Here is a 20,706-nt window from a genome sequence, read left to right as displayed (position 1 = left end):
AGACTATCTTACGGAAGATGGATGTATGGTTATCTGTGTCATTTGTGTAGCATCTTAGTATATGAAAGGGTAACATGTTTAATCCAGTAGGAGGATTCTTGCTATAATCATTATCTTAAGGACCCATAAGATTAAAAACAGTTCTTTTGGTGATTAGTTTTCCATTTTTTAACTTACTTGACAGTTTCTATAAATTATGTAGATTTATGTTTATTGTATATACTATTTTAGAAAAATAAAACACATTTGTAGAAAGGAAGAATGACAGTTTTTCCCACAATTAGTAGTTGAAATTACCAATGTTGATTATGAATTCTAAAAACAATTTTTTGTGAAACTTTATTTTAAGATAATTGTGTTATCTTTTACAAATCCATTTGAATATACAGAGAGATGGTGCATACCGTTTACTCATTTTCTCCCATTGGTAATATCTTACAAAACTGTAATATACTGTCACAATCAGGACATCAACACGGGTACAATTCACCAATCTTATTCAGATTGTGGGTTAATGTAGTGTTTGTTTTCAGTATGAATACTTAGCTAGTAAATGAACTGAATACAGTCTAAATTATTTTTGTCTATATTGCTGTAATAAGTACTTAATGTTCTTTTTTTTTTTTTTTTTTCTTTTTTTTTTTTTTTCTGTTGGAGTCTCACTCGCTCTGTTGCCCAGGCTGGAGTGCAGTGCAGTGGCGCAATCTCTGCTCACTGCAAGCTTCTCCTCCCGGGTTCATGCCATTCTCCTGCCTCAGCCTCCTGAGCAGCTGGGACTGCGGGCATGCGCCACCATGCCCGGCTAATTTGTTTTTGTATTTTTAGTAGAGACGGGGTTTCACTGTGTTAGCCAGGATGGTCTCGATCGCCTGAGCTCATGATCCGCCCACCTCGGCCTCCCAAAGTGCTGGGATTACAGGCGTGAGCCACCGTGCCTGGCCATAAGTACTTAATGTTCTATTGAATTTATTTATTTTCACCTTTTCAGATTTAAACCATTGATATATAGTGTATACATAAATTACTTGAGACATTATTAAAAACTAAAGTACAAAATAGTTCTGATTCATTAGCCTGACTTACTGAAAGACATTCATTGATGAAATGCAATAACAAATGTTTATTATTGTTCCTTGCAGTTAAATGTATATGCACAAAGAAATTAAGGATTAAAGCTATCAGTGTAGTTTGAGGGGAAAAAATTGTAGGAGAGGAGGGATTTTGGTGTTTGTATGTTGTGCTTGTATTCTATACTTGGACAACTGTTCATGAAAATTAATGTACCTGTTTGGCCACCGGATGCTAATATTTTCAGAATTGCAGACTTAGTACAGGGCTTTTGATTTTGATGTGTATTGGATAAAAATGAGCTTTCTTCTGGAAAGAAGTCTTTCACAGGAGTTTCTTCACCTTAAAGCATGTACTCTCCTTACTCTTACACAAATTAAATGGAGGTGATGTTATTTGCTTAAAAGCCTGATGATTAAAAAACTGATTTTCCCAAAATTGTATCCCAGTAAAGTTTTTTTTTCCCCCAAACTGAGTGTAGATAAGGTTTGTTTTCTGCTTTGTTCTGGGCATTAAGCTTTTTCAGTGTTATATTACCTTTATGACTTTAATGGTGCATAATATTCTACTGAGTGTTCTATTGAGTTAATGAACTTTTATTTACTTGGTCATTTTCCTCTTTTTAAACATTTCAATACAGTCTTTTAACTTTTAGCTTACCAGTTTGAGTATTGGACCTACAGGAAATTCACAATTATCTAAAATAGTACAGAACTAAAACTGTGTGACTATTTATAGCAAGACAGCTGGTTAAGATTTATCACACTGCATACTTATTAGTCAAATCAGGAAATGGCTGTCCACAGTACTTTGATGATGTGAGTTATAATCTCTTGAGCTGAGATCAGATGTTAGTGCTTTTAAAAAGCCCTAACTATAATTATGATAGATGGTCAGGTTAAGAACTACTATATTCAAGTTAAGATTTGATCTCATGGTTTTCTTGAGCTGATAAATTATAAATCTTTTAGTAATGACCTTCCTCATCCCCCTCCCTGGCCCTCGCAATCTCCTGACCTCACCACTAAGATAGGTTCATGTATATTCTCTGGGGCTTTTGCATATCTTCACAACACCATACAGCAGCAACAACTTTTAAACACCATCATATTCATCAAATTTATGTTCATAAACATTGAAAGGTAAGTTTGTAGAGTAACTTCCTGATTGAAATTTAAATTTATAGTAAATAAAGTTCAAAACAAAATGGAAAGGGAAAAATAAAATGTTTTATCAGTAATAAAATACTACCCTCCATAATTATTTAATAGTTTATAATGAAGGTACAGGGTGAAGTTACTTTCTCACTTTTTCTTAAGAAGTGATATTCATGTTTTATTATATCCTGAATGATTATTTGAACACTTATATTTGTGGGCCTAAATATATTTTAAAAGTGGATACTTGCCAGTAGGCTAATTCCTTCTAACAAAAGTATTTTTTTTTTTTTTCAGCAAGATCAGCATTGGACACAGCTGCACGTTGTAAGTATTTCATCTCAATTTTTTATGTATGATTTATTCTGCCTTATCTTAGGCATATGAGAGCTTATATTCAAAGTGTCAGTATTTCAGTGTGAGGAAAAACTGATTTAGAAATTGCTTTTTAAAGTTACAAGGATGCTGTTTGGACAGCCCAAATATTTTGGATAATTGTTCATGATGGATATTTTGTGTTTTTCAGCTCCATTATTATAAGTACAGAAATTGGTGTGAGAAGGAGTAAGAGACAATACTGTACATGGGCAGGTAGTCAATGGAATATTAGGCTTTTTGTAATGATCCTGGAGGTGACGATTTTTTGTGCATATATGGACTAGAAGTGCAAAGTAACATTCAGAACCTCCCACATCCTGAAATTTAAAAATAAACTTATAGTTAGATAAAATATATTTACCCTAGTGAAGTTTGTATTACTTGATCCATTTACACCCATTATTAGTTTGTTTTCTAGGAAGTTCTGGTGTCTGTTGTGGGCTTTTTTGTTGCTGTTTTTTTTTAAAAAAAAATTTGAGGTTCTTTGAAACCCTCAGGGGAAAAAATTAGCTTGTAATTTAATATATGTGTATTTTGATGTTTTACATAATGCCCTTTGTGGTTTGAGATTTAAAATAAAGTGTGGGAAAGTCTATTAATTTGTTTTCTTTAAAAAGAAATCATATTTTCTCCCCCAAAGCTACAAAGCCTCCCAGATATAAGTGTGGGATCTCAAAAGCTTGCCCTGAGAAACATTTTGCTTTTAAAATGGCAAGTGGAGCAGCCAACGTGGTGGGACCCAAAATCTGCCTGGAAGATAATGTGTAAGTATTTGGTAACTTGAGACTCTAAGGTGTGCTATTAAATTACAGCCTGAGTTTAATGGATATTTTGAAAATGTATTAGGCATACTTTATTAATGGAAAGTGATTTCAGTTTTTATTATACAGTTTTTGTCTCATGAATTCAAGGGGCCTTAAAGTTCTTAAATTTTAATAACACTTATTTGGCTTGATAGAGATAAGAGATTTCCTCTGAGTGAATTCTCTAGATCTGCACTATTCCATTTACTAGCAACAAAACACAGGTGGCTATTTAATTTTGATCCTTAAATATTAGGAAGAAAGTTAATTCACTTAACTAAAAAGTTCAGTTCCTTGATATCCATCACCACATTTCAGGTGTTCAGTGGCCACATGTGGCTCATGGTCACCAAATGGAACAGCAGAGAGAGCATTTTCGTCATGGCAAAAATCCTGTTTGCAACATTGGCCTGGATAATGAATGCATTCTCTTATAAACCAACATCTTTCATTTAAAATATTTGAGTGCTGCTTGTTGAAGTGTGAAATAACCTCAGTTCCATTGCAGTACAAACTGCTTGCCTCTAAGCTGAATGGTTTCCTATGTTGAAATGCTTTCTAAAGGATGGTTTTTAGGATTTTTAGTATCCTACCTCAGTGTCAACTGTTGCTTGCAAGTTCCTGCTGCTGAAATTGCAAACCCTACTTTTAGTTAGTTGATTTTAATATGCTATTGCCTAGAAAAGTAGACATGGGAGCTTGTTTAAACTTAATATAAAATAATAAATTTGTCACTAATTATATAGAATAAAGAGATAATTTTATAGCAGAGAGGAGACATAGGCAGCTTTTCCTGGCTGTTTATGTGCCTCTTCTTTTAATATAGAAGCTCTTAAATTTTTATCCTAGCCTCCTTTGCAGGTAGTTAGCTGTAAGAAGTTTATTGAGCCTCATGGGACAACAGTTTTCTTGTAAAATTAAGGGCTTGAGCTAGATGATCTTTAAGGTCTGTACTGATTTCCTTTATTTTCCCGTATTCTAATGATGATTTATTGTTAATCCATATGTCTTCTGATTTCTCATTAGAATAGTCCTGTTTTACTGACATGTAATAAGGCACTTGCATTTGAGAAGTTTGTAGGTTTTTGAAAACATTCTCATTTCCACTTTTTATCTTGTTTGGTTAAATAGACCCCAAATTTGATTCTAAATAACAGAAACAAAGTTCTTCTAGAATACCTAACCCATAGATGACCTTGGACATCTATTCTGCCCCCTCGATGCATGTAAATTTTAGTTCAGAGAAGAAGAGATCAGACTATTTTTACTAGCAGGTTTTTAATTCACAGATTAAAACCATAAACAACAAAACACACTCAGAAAAAAAGCTCAACTGTTTACCCACAAGGCCTACAAGTTCCTATGTGTCCTGACCCTTATTCAGTTCTCTCCAGATCTTCTTGATCTTGGGACCTTGGAGCATGCTTTTCTGTCTAGGATGGTCTTTCCTCACTCTTCACCTGGCTGTCTTCCTTCTTGTCCTTTGGTTCTCAGAGTACACTTCACTGTCTTAGAAACTATTCTCTATCCCTCAACCTAAAGTTGAACAGCCAAAGATCTAAGGTCGAAAAGAGAACAGTGTGTAGACAGTGGAACTTGGTAAAATACATACTGGGCTTAGAGCCAGAGAATTTGCTTCTAGCATGGTGGGCATGTCATACAGCATTTGTGTTTCAGTTTCTTTAACCATTAAATGAGGCAGGCCACCTATCCATCCTTATTTCAGGAACCATTCTGCCGTTACCTTGAGAGATTAAATATTTGGTGGGATTTTATACCCAAGCCTCGGGTTAAAGTCCAAAGAAAGAGTCCTAAGTTTTTTGAGAGTCATTTATTCACCTGTTCAGCAAGTATTTTTGAGCATAATCCCTCCTGTTACGGAACTTACGGTTTAGTAGGAGTAACAAATGTTTAAAAAAATATGTGTACTTATAAATTGTGACACCAGGCCAGTTGCGGTGGCTCACGCCTGTAATCCCAGCACTTTGGGAGGCTGAAGCAAGTGCTCTCAAGCAGTTTGAGAGCAGCCTAGCCAACATGGTGAAACCCCATCTCTACTAAAATACAAAAATTAGCCAGGCATGGTGGCACATGCCTGTAATCCTAGCTACTCGGGAGGCTGAGGCACAAGAATCGCTTGAACCCGGGAGGTGGAGGTTGCAGTGAGCCGATATCACACCACTGCACTCCAGCCTGGGCCACAGAGTGAGACTTTTTTTTTTTTTTTTTTTGAGACAAACAAATTGTGACTCCAGCCCTGTAGGGCGGCAGGGTGTGATGAGTACCGGCAAGAGTGGATGGAAGGAGGTGTCCACCTTTGGTCGAGGGTTATGGAACAGTTTCTAAGACACTGATGTGTATTCTGAGATCTGAGGGATAGAAAGGAAGACCATCCTAGACAGGAGGAAAGAGCCTGCTCGAAGGCCCTAAGATTGGGCAGCTGTGGAGAGAAGTGAATTAGGGCCAGGCTGCATAGGAACTTGTAGGCCATGCAGGTAAAGGGTTGAGACTTTTTTTCTGAGTGCATTGAGAGCTTGTGGAAGGATTTCAAACTCTGGCATGTCTTGATTTTATTTATGTTGAGAAAAGTTATCTGGCTGCTGTGTAAAATAATGAAGGGAGTGGAATAGAGAGGACAGTTGGAAGGCCATTGTCAGTTACTGCCACAGCTCTTTGATACTGCCTCCCTATTGCTAGCAGACTTTATTGCTTATACATTCACTAAAATATATAAGTAGATAAAATAACATAAGCAGATAATTTAATATTTTCAGAGTACCTGCTCTGAGTACATGTAACTCATTTTGGAGACTGCTATTCTTATATCTCAATGGGGACAGTTTTGTTCTCCAGGGGACATTGTAACTTTAGGTTGTCATAGCTTTGGAAGTACTCCTTGTAGAGGCCAGAGACGCTGTTAAACATCTTTCAGTGCAGAGGTCAGCTGGTCCACAAGAATTATCGGCTCCTAAAATAAGGGGCCGGATTTGAGAAACTCTGATACAGACATGATAATTATGATTAGGATGGTGGTCATAATAAGTCAAAATATATTATGGAGATTAAGATGTGTTTTAAATGTCTCATTAGTTAGAAGTAGAAAATCGCAGGTGTGAACCTAAGGTGTCAGGAGAAACAGTAATTGCAGCTTTTTTTTTTACTTTACTTTTTTTCTTTTTTCTTTTCTTTTTTACCTAGAGACAGGGTCTCATTCTGTTGCCCAGGCTGGAGTACAGTGACGCAATCTTAGGTCACTGCAACTTTGAATGCCTGGACTCAAGCGATCTTCCCACCTCCACCTTCTGAGTAGCCGGGACTAAGGTGCACACCACCACACGCAGCTAATTTTTCTATTTTTGTGGAAACGGGGTCCCATTGTGTTGCCCAAGCTTGTCTTGAACTCTTGGGTTCAAGCAGTCTTCCCACGTCCACCTCCCAGAGTGCTGGGGTACAGGTTTTTTCTTTCTCGTTAGAGCACCCGTAGAACTGACTTATGTTCCAGTTATAATCTTCATCTAAGGCATATATTCATTTGATTTCAATTTGTATGAATTTGATGTTAGGAATAATTCATTACTTTTGATTTTAATGGTAGTGTTTGCTGCAAGAATATGAGATTATTTTGAGGGTATTTTTTTTTCTTAACAAGGGATCAGTGTTTTTGGCTATGAGGGCAAAGAGGTAAAATCAAGATTATTATATAGGTACTTATATAATCATTTAAAATGTAACCATTGAAAAATGTAAAAACTGTTCTAAGCTCATGAGTAGTAAAACAAAACAAATAAAAAAAACAGTTGGCGGGATTTGGCTCATGAGCTATAGTTTGCCAAGCCCTGCTTTAAACTCACCATCTTAAGAGATAGTAACTAGAACATGGAGTAGCTATTTGAAACAAAACTATACTTGAAGATATCAATTATTTCTACGGATGATGTAATCATTTCCTTTAGAATTTTGCCTGGAGATGTGGGGAGGGGCACCTTATATTCATGAAGGATAAAAGAAAATATCTCAACTTGTGTTAGTAAGGGTGACTAACCTCTTTATACATTTTAAATCTCAGTGGGTTTTTTGTTTGTTAGAGATTTTCTGTTTGAATTTCAGTTTTTAAAAATTGATAAGCTGCTGCCCTCTTGTGGGAAGCCTATGTCATTGTGCTTCTTTGTGACCTTTATTTCTTTGCTTTATGGTAGATTTCAGTCTGTAAAATGCAACAACATACTCCTAGATGATCTTTACTTGGAAAAGTCACTCTGGCACTTAACCTGTTAATCACAGCAGTTACTTCTTAATGATAGAGTTTACTTATTGAATGTATTTCTGAAGGAAACAGAACAATGCATTTTGAAACTTCTCTCTGGTACAGCTGAGCCAATAGTTAAGTAATGAAGCATAGAACTTTTTAAATGTATGTGCTCCAAACTAATACTTTTAAACAGCTTTGAGATATAATTCACATGCCGTCCATTTCACTCATTTATATTATATACTCAGTGGCTTTGTATATTCACAAATATATGCAATCTCTGCCACAGTCAATTTTAGAACATTTTTATACCTCAGAAAGAAACTCTGTACCCCTTAGCTAATACCCTTCTATGCCTTTCTTGTCCTGCCCCACTTCTCCACCCTCAAACCCTAAGTTAACCATTAGTTTACTTTCTGTCTTTATAGATTTGCCTATTTTGGACAGTTCATATAAGTGGTATATAATATTTGGTCTTTTGTGATTGGCTTCTTAGCGTAATGTTTTCAGTCTTCCTCCATGTTATATCATGTATCAGAACTTCATTCCTTTATATCTGAACGATAGTCCATTATATGGATATACCCCATTTTGTTTACCCATTCATTAGCTGGTAGACATTTGAGTTGTTTCCACTTTTTAACTATAATGAATAACATTTACAGAAACATTTATGTACACATTTTATGTGGACATATGTTTTTATTTCTTTATACTCCCAGGGAGTGGATTTTGTTTCAGATGGTAACTCTGTTTAATTATTTGAGGAACTGCCAGATTGTTTCCCAAAGTGGCTGCATCTGTTTGCATTTCCACCAGCAGTGTATGAGGGTTCCAATTTCTCCACATCCTTGCCAACACTTGTTATTATCTGACTTACTGATTATAGCCAGCCTAGTAGGTGTGAAGTGAAATCTCATTTGCATTTCCCTGATGATTAGTGATGTCTAGCGTCTTTTTGTGTGCTTATTGGCCATTTGTATGTCTTCTGTGGAGAAATGTCTATTCAAACCCTTTGCCCATTGATAAATTGGGTTGTTTCTTTATAATTGAGTTGTAATTTCTCTTTTGATTAATGTTTGCATGATATGTCTCTTTCTACCCTTTTACTTTCCACTGCCTATATCATTATATTTAAAGTGAGTTTCTTGTAGACAGTGTGTAGTTGGTTCCTGTTTTAATTCACTGTGCCAATTTCTGTCTTTATTTGGTATGTTGAAACTATTTTCATTTATAATAATGATTAATATATGAGGGTTTAAGTCTACTATTTTATTATTTGTTTTCATTTTCTCTTTTTCCTGCCTTCCTGTGAGTTACATGAACATTTAAAAAAGTGTTTCTTTTGATTTATTTATAGTGTTTTTGAGTGTATCTCCGTATAGCTTCTTTAGTGCTTTCTCTCTTTACAGAAAAAGTTTGCAGACTCAAGTTCTAGACTTCAAGTCTTCAAGTGAGGGAGAAAATATTATGCAGATTAAATTGGAAAATATGTCATATCTATATCTGTTATATGGTGGATAGCACCACAAATATAGGAAGTAGTCTTCCAGTATTTGAAAACTTATTATCTGATTCAGTCATCATTGACAGGCAAGTGGAATTTTAACATGAATCTTCATTATTTGTTTTTCTTTATTTTATCTTACTCATTAGCACAGATCCAACATTTGTTAGAACTGAGCTCATTCATCAATTGCAACCATAATTTAGCTGCTGATGTGAGTTGTTTGAAAAATCAACTAAAACATTCTGTGAGAATCAATTGACTGAGATTTATAATAAAGTACACTGTAGATTTTATTTATGAAATTGTGCACTATACATCTTTCATATCAGTAGTTTATAATAAATTATGTGCTTATGTGTGTATATGATTCTGTCAATATATGGACATGTGTGTGCACGTGTTGTCACATTTTGCATATTGCCTCTCTCTCCTAAACACAGACCAGTTGTTAAATATTTAACAGCACACCACTGGGAGTGTTACTATTACCTTGAAGTTTTGAGTTAAAAGAACTCAGAATTTTAGTTTAATAACTCTGATTTGAGCAATTGAACAAACTGAACTGATAACCAGCAAATGTGTCACTGGTACCTTACATTTTACAGTGTCATTGTCTTTATCTAGTGGTCAGAGCTGCCCGTGGAAGTCAATTATCTCAGGTAGTCACCATGTAAGTGACTGTCATTCAATGCAGTAATTTCATGAGTGCAATATTTCTTCTTAGTGTGGAGGAACTTTATGGTGATAATCACTAGGAGAATGTTCACAATTAGGTAAAAAATTCAGGAAAGAGTGCTCCCTCACTCTGTTAGCTTTTAGATTTTAAAAGATGCGAGTAGTATCTTACTTCTGTTTCATGTCACGCTGGTGTTGAAGAGAGCAGAAAGGAGATTATCTTTTGTTTGATACCTGAAGAATGGGGCAGAACATATGCTTAATGTGCATGTTTTAAGAATAATCTGAAGCAGTGCAGCACAAAAATGGTCAATTATTTCAGGCCTAATATTTTTTAATATATATTTCTATTTGTGAAATATTATTTAAGGACATTGCTTTAAAATGATTCAGTATTAGACTGTCTTCTCTGACTTAGTAGAGATCTTTTTAGTTTCCTCTGCGGCACTGAACAATTGAAAATGCGTATAGTATTCCTAACCTTTTTTGCAAGACTTTATTTTTCTGATATGTTATTGTACAATATTTAATTCTAAATTTATTTCAATTTCTCCCCCTTCAGTTTAATGAGTGGTGTTAAGAATAATGTTGGAAGAGGGATCAATGTTGCCTTGGCAAACGGTAAGAACAATTATTTTAGCTTATGGATGTAATCATTTTTCTGTCCCAAAGTAAAATGCACTATCAGAGGATCAGGTTAGAAAGTGCTGCTCTTGATGATAAAGCCCTCTCTCCCATCCCTGCCCCACAAAAAATCTACAGGTGGGAGACTTGGTGTCTAAGAATTTATAGTGTGTTTCTTGAAAGTATCCTAACTTGCTATGCAAGAACTTCCCGTAAGATTGTCAGAAAACAAGCCGTCTAACATCATATTGATAAAATCTTGCTTCGAATTTTGCAATCCTAACATAATAGGAAGATAGGTTGACAGGATTAAAGGTGTGTAAAATGACAAGGGATAGTGGACTATTAAATGGTGTAGGCGGAGGAACAAAGAATAAGAATTGACTGTAGTTTTTCATTATCGGCCATGTTCTTCTGATAGCTTAATTAGTATGAATAAGTTCATTGAATCCTGAACATCTCAAATTTTCCTTCAAAATCAAATCTGAAAACCTGAAACTGTAAAGTAAAGCCTAACTGCGTATTGATCCTCTCTGTTCTGGTACAATAAGTATTCCATAAAGCTGTGTAGGATGGTTATAAGATACATAGGATGGTTAGAAACCACTGTAGTTTCATAGTGTAGAAAAATATGTTTTACTACTTTCACAACAAGAGGTAAATTTTTGTGTTTCTGCTTTCTTCATTTCCTTAGGTAGAAGGTTCAGCATCTATTTGTCTATTTCATTAATAGCAAAAACTACATTTTATAGAGCAAGTTAATGTAAATTTTATTGTAAAAACTGATATTTAATGTAGAAAATGGCATCTGATTCAAGGAGATACTTCTTCTCTGTAAAAGGTTTACTTTTGAGTAATTTTAAAATAACAGAATATGGAAACAAGGTTGAAATACAGCTAACTGAATTGGAATGGTCCACAGTCAGTAATGAACTTCTATTTATCCTTTGGCTTAAAAGATTAATGAGAAAGTTGTATTAAAAAATTACTCTTTAAAAATATATTTCAGGTGCGTATGATTCAGATTTTAAGTTGTTCTCAAAGTAATTCCTTCTCTGCTAGTGAATTCACATCAATCATTGGATAAGATTATTGGTTTTACAGTGTATAATGTATTTCAGATGCATAATTTGATATGAATTTAATCTCTTTTAGGAAAAACAGGAGAAGTATTAGACACTAAATATTTTGACATGTGGGGAGGAGGTAAGTGTAAATAACATATGACTCTGTGTTCTTTTGCTGGCACTGCCTTAATCACCTCAATACAATGTAGCCCATTAATGAGAGAATGATAATGCTATTTGTGTTCGTTCATTTTGTTTCCCTTACTTTCTGTTCACTAAATGTCCGGCTGTATTTAAGTTATCATTCATGTTTTATATGCTTTGTTATTCTTAGAAGAAAATTTTTGTGGTGTGTAATTGAAGACAGTAATATCAAAATAGAGATTTTAAAAAAAAATTTCATCTTGTTTTCTACAGGACAACCAATTCAAAAGTTTGGGGCTCCTTTAGGTTTCTGTCTAAAATTAAAAAAAAAACAAAAAAAAACTATCATTCTCAGCAAACTATCTCAAGAATAGAAAACCAAACACCGCATGTTCTCACTCATAGGTGGGAACTGAACAATGAGATCACTTGGACTTGGGAAGGGGAACATCACACACCAGGGCCTATTATGGGGAGGGGGGAGTTATACCTGATGTAAACTGCATTGGGAGTTATACGTGATGTAAATGACGAGTTGATGGGTGCAGCACACCACCATGGCACAGGTATACATATGTAACAAACCTGCACATTATGCACATGTACCCTAGAACTTAAAGCATAATAATAATAAGAAGAAGAAGAAGAAGAATAAGAAGAAGAAGAATAAGAATGACCAATGTAAGCATTCCTAAGTGATGGGAATTGATTTTTTTACATGTGATTTTTCAGTCTTAAAAATAAATCATAACTAGGAGCATTAGAAAGACAAGATAAACTATCAGTTTTAGAAAAGCAATCCTGTTATTCATCACAGTTCTACCCTCTGACTTGTGGCTAATTTTTAGGTAGATGAATATTTGAGGGAAGAAATAGAATTTTCTTTCTTGTTGACTGGATGTAAAGCAATCCACACATATTTTCCCTTTCCATATTTGGAAGTCCCACAAGGAGTGGGAAGAAGTTACCAGCATGCAGAGGCAAGGGACTGGCACCCCAAAGAAGAACGCTGCCCAGAAGGATGGGTTTTTTTCCTCAAGTTTGAAGGGAGGCCAACACTGGTTTATCTTTCGATTCTGTAATTTGGGAGATTTGTCAGTATGAGCATCTCCTCTGCACCTCCCCATTCCATTTATATATTCCCTAGAAACCAACAGCTATTAGGCTTCCTGAAATTCATGTTAGGAGTTCTCAGATAATTTAGCTTTTCTAACATATCTTCAGCTTGTAATAAGATCCACATAGCTGGACACGATGACTCACGCCTGTAATCCCAGCACTTTGGGAGGCTGAGGCAGGCAGATCATGAGGTCAGGAGAGGGAGACCATCCTGGCTAACACGATGAAACCCCATCTCTGCTAAAAGTACAAAAATTAGCCAGGTGTGGTGGCATGCATCTTTAGTTCCAGCTACTTGGGAGGCTGAGGCAGGAGAATCCCTTGAACCGGGGAGGCAGAAGTTGCAGTGAGCTGAGATCATGCCACTGCACTCCAGCCTGGGCGACAGAGTGAGACTCCATCTCAAAAACAAAAAGATGCCGTATATTATTTTGTTCTTAAATAAGGTTAGGACAACATTGCACAGCTGTCAAAGCTGTATAAACTTAAAATGTGACCATCAATTTTAGATTCTAAAGGCATAAATTGGTCCTGCCAAAATTTGTTGATAGAAACAGTGTTACAAAGCTGTTGTTGAAATCAGTCATGTGACCAGGAGCTCTGGTATTCCCTACTTCTCTTGTCACAGGTAGATTAATTACGGCTAGAAGCATTCTTCTAGTTAGGAAATTGTTGCAGTTTATTGCCACCTTTGCATTTCAGTGGAAGTAATTTGTTAGCTGCCTTGTTATATCTTTTTGAATTGAAAATGCTATTATGAAATATAATCAGTTATCAAAAATCTTTGGAATCTTTGCTGTGGAAAGAAACTGAGTACATTTGAAGTAACCCAGTTTTGGAGTTGAATTAGACTTCAGAGCTATAAAATCCTGACACTGTAAAGAGTTCAAGATGTTAAGTGGTTTGTAGAATCTGACCTATATATGTGGCATCAACAGTTTATAGTCACTGAAGTGGTTTATTTTGGGGTCCTTGTGGATTTTGATTTGGTAGATAAAATGAGTAGTGACGGTAATATTTGCTACAATTAGTTTGGCTTTTAGTGATCACCTAACCTATATTCCTTCTCCCAGTTTATAGCAAGTGATATACCTAAAATATCCTTTAAATCTGTGCCTATATGTATTTTTAGATTTTCTAAAAATTACAGGTATCTTTGAGAATCGGAGAAAAGCTGTGTATCCTCTTTCTAGTGAAGTACCTATATAAACAATGTTATGCTTTTGTTCGTTTTGTATGTGTGTGTGTTTTTTTTTTTTTTTTTTTTTGAGACAGGGTCTTGCTGTGTCACCCAGACTGGAGTGCAGTGGTGTGATCTCAGCTCACTGCAACCTCCACCTCTTGGCCTCAAAGCAGTCCTCCTGTCTCAGCTTCCTGAGTAGCTAGGACTACAGGCATATGCCACCAAGCTCAGCTGATTTTTAAATTTTTTTGTTGAGATGAAGTCTCACTATATTGCCCAGGCCGGTTTCAAGCTTCTGGGCTCAAGCGAGCCCCAGCCCTGACCTCCCAAGGTGCTGGGATTACAGATGTGATTCACTGTGCTCAGCTCATACAAACAATTTTACATACACTTAGGGAGTCCAGAAACCTCCCATGCATAAACTCCTTAAGTTTATGCATGGACCCCAAAATAAGGTTTTTCAGGATCTCAATTGTTCAAATCTGAGAGATCTCTAAATTTCTTACTTCATAAGTCATGCTTTAACATGACTTCGCTATGATATTTTTCACTTAGCCCCAGAAATATCAGTACAAAAGACACAGGATAAATCAGGAATGGGAAATTGTAAGTTGATGCTGGGATTATATTAAGGGACAAACTTAACAGTTTTTAAACTCTTAATAAGATTTGTCTGTCTTTTGGATTACATTGGAAATTATTGCTTTACAGATACTTCATGTTTTATAATATTACTTTTAGAGATTATCAAGATGGTTATTCAGTCATTTTTTAAAAACCTCAACCCTTTCTTTTCCTTCAGATGTGGCACCATTTATTGAGTTTCTGAAGGCCATACAAGATGGAACAATAGTTTTAATGGGAACATATGATGATGGAGCAACCAAGTATGTAAACTTGAAACTTTACAGAACTTTTTGGAGCTATAATTTGTAATTATGAAAGCAATACATTTTCATTTAAAAAAAAATCTGTAACATAGAGCAAAGTAATCAAATACCAGATAAACACAACTAACATTTTTTTTTTTTTTAACTTTGCCTCCTTCCTGGTTTTCTATATAAACATTTATCACACATATGTTGTCATGAAATTAGAATCACATCTTATATAACATTTTTTATGCTTTCATGTTCTGCTTTTTAACATTCTGAAATTGTTTTTCCTGGCATTAATATTCTTCAGTAGCACTTTTATGGTTCATCAGCAGTTGTGGGCTCACCTTTATTTAAAAGTTTCCCTATTATTATGTCATTAGGGTAAATTTCAAGAAATTGAGCTAATTGTCAAAGATACAAGTGTGCTATATTTTAAATAAGTTTAATAAATAATACTTTTTTAGCTTTTTCTTAAAATAGTATATGTTGTAAAAATTTGGAAAATACAGAAAAGCGCAGAGACCAAGTTCCAGTCCATCTCACTACCCACTGTAAATGTTGATATTTTAGTTTCCATTCCAGATGACTTAACACACGTGTTTTTTTGGTTTTAACTATTTAGAATGCTAGTATTTATAGCACATCTCTTCAGTTACGTGGTGAATATTTCTGCTTATTATTAAATATTCTTTATAAAAAATTGTTTATGTCTGCCTAGTCTGGTTTTTAAAATGTCATGATTTATAACCTGTTTAATGGGCTGCCTATTGCTGGACCCAGGCTAGTTCCAGTTTTCATACTTAGCAAAATATACTGTCTTAGAAAAGTTTAAACAGTCCATATCTATTTCTTTAAGGTAGACTTTTTTTTTTAAGTGGAAATGATCAATTAAAGGATGTGCCACATGTTTTTAAAAATGGATTTTTAAAAATTTTTTACCAATTTTATATTTTTCTCAGAAGTTCCATGGCACCGATTGTTAATTTTTTTAAGTTTCTATTTTAAGAGTTTGAAAAGGTATCTTAGTTTACTATGCCTTTATCATTGAGATTGGAGTTCTTTCACAAGTGTTTTTTTTTTTTTTTACCCTTTTATGTAAATTGTCTTTTGACCATTCAGCTTGGCCTATACTGACTTGTAAGACTCCTTTATGTTTTAAGGATATTAACCATTTCTAATGTAAAAATAAATGTATTTATTGTACATTATTTGCTTTTGTGTTAGTGTAGGGTGCCTTTTGAATTTTAGAATTTTAGACTAATGCCTATATAGTCTATGGATTTTTCTGTCAGTCTGATCTACTTGTATACTTGAGAAGTATTTTTCCACCTCCAGATTAGATATTTAGGTTTTTCTCTTCCAGTGATTTCACTGTTTTCATGTATTTTTAAAAACCCCTTTGTAATTTCCCCATGACATACAATGCCTATGTTCCTATGTAGATGTGGCTTTATCTCTGGGATTTCTGTTCTGTTCCATTCACTTGACCTATTTATCTCTGTTCCAAAAAGACACTATTTCAAGTATTTTAAAATTGTTTTATAAAAGTAATTATACTTCATGCCTCTCTGGTTGCGATTAAATCCCCTTTAATGTTCTTCTTTCTAGAAAAAAATAATTTTTCTCTGACTTTTCTTAAGATGACTTATCAAGGATAAAAAAACATCCTTTATAGAGCTTAATTGACAGAGCCTTAATACTACAAGATTTATACAGAAATGTGCCATGTCTTTTTAATGTATTGATTTTTATAAATATTATTTTATAGCTACATTATCACAGATTTACATGAAGAAAACAGTGCTCTTTATAAATGGTTGTAAGCTGAAGTAATTTCATTGACATTGTGCATTTTATCTGGTTCAACTAAGAATGTATTAAATCCATACATTGAAGGTTAACATAAAACTTGCCTATTCAAGCATTTTCATCCATTTAAATAGAATGAAACATGATGTAATTAGGCTCTCATCAGAAAACAGGTAGCTAACTATTTGCTTTTGCTGAGAGAATAGGCTATTATGTGTTAAATTTGAAGTTTTAACATTAAAAAGAGAACGCCCCACTTTTCTGAATTGACAAACATGACCTCCTTTTTTCACCAGATTATTTTGTTATACCTGATGGGAATCAGAATTGCCCCCCTTAATCTGCTAATATGCTAATAATAAATTGTAACCACAACAAAGAACTAGGGGAGGAATGATGTTTACTTTTTAACTGCTATTTTTTGGTGCCCATTAAATGCACCAAAAGCATCTTTGGAAGAGACAGTTCAACCTCTAGGGCAAAAGGAAAAATCTAAACTTTAATTTCCTTACATTTGGTCACTTGGTCAATATATGATTCATCTTCTGTGAATTTAAATGAATTGAGTTGTATGAGTTTGGGGCACATGAATTTATATTTCAAATATTTCCTTTTTCTAAATACTGGTAAAAGAAATTGTAAGCGTCATATCTTTTATACTGAAACGGACAACATCCTTATGAAAAGCAATCTACATCTATTATATATATATATACCTTTTATCTTGGCAGGTGTCTGATTGTGGCACATTTGCAGTGATTTACCAGTTGTGTTATATACCCTCTCTTACATATGAATAGAAATTTTGCTTACTGCTGCTGATGTATTATGGCTTTTCCTTACTTAAGGCCATTGAATTTTACCTCATTTTCTTCCACTTATACTCAAGAAAGTTAAGTGTGTAAATGGAATGTCCCAGCTCTGTCCAAGAGAGAAAGTTGGGTGGCATGTTGACCAGAGAAAGCAGTACCTAGCTCTCTCTCTCTCGTTGTCTCTGATCCTAGTTTCTTTTAATCATGATGAGCCCATTTTGCAGTGCTGTGAACTTCAGCAGATTGACTAGGACTAATCTTCATCACATTATTTCCCAGAGTGTGTTTGGTAGAACCCCGGTCCTTTACAAGTACATGTAATGGTCAAAGAAGTTTGAGGATGGTGCCTTATATTGTACACCTTTTCGGGATTCACAGTGAATGGCTCTGAAGTTCTGCCCTAAAGAAACTTCTTTTCCTTTGTTAATCATGGTGTTTCTTGGTTCTATGAAGCCCATTTAAAAAGCAAGATAGAGAAAAACTTACATCTAAGAAAACTTACACTTCAGGGAGTACAGTTATCTAATGATGCCTACTTTCCACCCCGACCCTTACTAAAATAAGTTGTTCTTTGTTTGTAAAGGAGATAAGGGTTTGAATGAGCAAGCTAAACTTGCCAATTGTATTCTTCCTTTTGGAGAGAATACTCTATGACATGTTATGCCTAAGTGAAGGGCTTCAATATGAATGTCTTGGAGTAAGAAGGGATCTTAAAGGTCACCTAAAGCAGCATTGGAGCCTGGGCAAGATTCCCTTGTTCTCTATGAATACCTCTACTTAACGCCCTACCTACTTAATGTGTCAGTACCCTTTTATTTCTCCATTTGAAATAGATCGAAACAAAATATTCACAAGACAATGTTATGTTCTCGGAGTGGTCTCCCTCTAAATTCTGCCTGATGTTCTTTAATTTGGATAGATGGAACAACAAAACAGTAAGTGTATTCCCCAAATCATTTGATATTTCAGGTATTTGAAGCTAACTGGTATTTTTCTTTTAGTTTTCTCTTTTTCCGGCTTAATACACAGGCTCTTTTAACTTTTTATCATGTATAGCTTCTAATTTGTTTCATCCTCCTGGCTGGATTTCTTAGGCATTCTCTAGTTGATTATTGTCTCTCTTAAAATGAATGCATCACATCAAACACAGGGTTCCAGATGTGGTCTGGCCTGTACAAGGTACAATGCAGATGCTAGCTTACCATGTTTTAGAGATTACATTTCTTTGAATATTCATGCAGACTAGAATTGTATTAGTTTTCTTTAAACAGTCACATTACATTTTTGGCTCGTGAGTTTTTGGTCAAGTTAAATTCTCAGATCTTTTTATTTGATCTCAGGCTTTTTTTTTTTTCCTAAACCACTGTCAAATCAGGTCTTCCTCTTCATTCAGAACTTGATTTTGTTTAATCTAAATGAAGGCCTTTATTTTCATTTATCCTTGTTAAATTTAATTTTGCTGATTTAGGCCCACTTGGTCTTGATTCTGACATTCGTCCTGTGAAGTTTCCACGATCCAGGCTTTGTACTCTCTCCAAAGTCATGCTTATGTCTAAATATAAGTCATTGATAAAAATGTTTACCAAGGGTGGTGTGCCACCCTGCTAGAGGCTTCCTGCAAGGGATGCATCTTTTAATCAACTGCAGAAACTGCTTTTCAGACAGCTGCCAGTGTACCCTACTAGGAATACCATCCAGCTGCTATTTCATTATTTTATTCATAGAGGTTATTTTCTGAGACTGTCATATGCTCACTTGAAATTCACGGACTGTGCTAATTACAATACCCTGATCTATTGCCTGAAAACCTCTTCAAAAGCTGAAATAGTTGAGATGACGTTAACTTGGCTTTACTTATTTCCCTGTCCTTCCCACTAGTTTCCCTTTGTTCCCCTTTCTTTCCTTATTGCTTTTTAATGCTCGCAGGATCTTCTTGTCATCCCTTCAAGGATTTTGGTAGGAATTCACATTAGTTTTATTGGACCATTATTTCTGAAATTTTCTTGCCTTTTTTGAAAACGGGGATATTTTACTTTTAATGTCTTAGCATCTCTTATTTTCCATGATGCTTCTGAAATAACTGACACTACCTTGATGATTATTTCAACAAGTTCCTTTACAATCTAAAAGTGTGGAGCTGGGGAGGGGGTTTACAGGACTGGAGGCTTAAATTTACTTTAGAGCACTTATATGGACTCCTTGAGCTACTATTCCCTTTTTATGTTGATCAAAGAATGTTTGCCTCCCTGGAAAAGATAGTCATGCTTTGATCTGATGATATATCATTCTCGTGAAACAGTGAGTCCCTTTGTTATTCACACTTAGTAGCAGAAGCTGTTTCTGTGTCTTGTAATAATTTTATGAGTTTCATCTCATTCTGAGCACTACAGGTCTTCCTGGTGAGTAGTATTAAAAATGTTGTCATTAGTAATGTGGTTTGCTTTGTATTTTTGCACACTTCCTTTCTTAAGTTTGAGCCCATCATAAAACATTTCTCTATGGTAGCACTAATTTAGAAACTATGCTCCATTTTTTTCTGGGAGTGTTAGCAATTGTATAGTGAAAATTACAGAGTTTTTCTGTTTGTTTTTAAAGAGTCGTATTCCCTCATAGAAATTTCTAATCTGAACTTTGTATAATATGTTCTCTCTAAAGTCTAGGCTGGGTCGCCATTTCTGCCTTAGCATTTCTTACTCTTCAACGCCCTGAGGTAATATGGTGATTTTCTTCCAGAGTTTCTGACATTTCTCCTTCCCAACTTGTTCTTCCCTATTAATCAGAATTGAGCCGTTAATATTGTCCTTCTTGCTTTCTGTGCTTCCAGAAAGGCAGCATTGGCTTGGTTTGATGGTGCAACTGTAGGACTGTCCGATGAGCCTCCTTTCCCAGCAAGGATTGAGGCAGAACCCACAGACTCCTGCGTCCAGTTCTCACTTCCTCCCTTTCTAGTTTAGATTGCCTCTGGGCAGCGTTAGATTGTCTTCTAGCAAAACCTGATACCGTTCTCAAACTCAGGGTGCTCCTATGTGGAATAAAAAGCTTGTATCTCCAGCCTTTATGCTATATAAAAATATATTTGCTGCCCTGACTTTTTTAAAAAAGGGGCATTTTGACATTTCCTGTCTATTCAATTAAATACTGGCTATGTTACATGATTTTAAACTTTTGAAATGTAAAGTTTTTTTTTTTTTTACTTAAATAGAAGATATCTAAAAATAATAATAAAATAA

At 35.0% G+C, this 20,706-nt stretch overlaps 1 protein-coding gene across 3 annotated transcripts in view; it reads left to right on the top strand.

The window, feature by feature from the left end:
* Positions 1-20,706, top strand: part of LOC111550177 (protein FAM3C) — a 48,131-nt gene that overhangs the window by 21,875 nt on the left and 5,550 nt on the right. For all 3 annotated transcript variants that reach the window (XM_023223450.1, XM_023223451.1, XM_023223452.2), the window contains 5 exons: positions 2,523-2,552; positions 3,244-3,367; positions 10,403-10,461; positions 11,620-11,670; positions 14,780-14,864. In XM_023223450.1, coding sequence (XP_023079218.1) covers positions 2,523-2,552; positions 3,244-3,367; positions 10,403-10,461; positions 11,620-11,670; positions 14,780-14,864 — 349 coding nt within the window. The remainder of the gene's footprint in view (positions 1-2,522; positions 2,553-3,243; positions 3,368-10,402; positions 10,462-11,619; positions 11,671-14,779; positions 14,865-20,706) is intronic.

This window comes from Piliocolobus tephrosceles, unplaced genomic scaffold (genome assembly GCF_002776525.5).
Source record: "Piliocolobus tephrosceles isolate RC106 unplaced genomic scaffold, ASM277652v3 unscaffolded_40, whole genome shotgun sequence".
Lineage (NCBI taxonomy): Eukaryota > Metazoa > Chordata > Mammalia > Primates > Cercopithecidae > Piliocolobus > Piliocolobus tephrosceles.
This window is presented reverse-complemented; position numbering and strand designations above follow the sequence as displayed.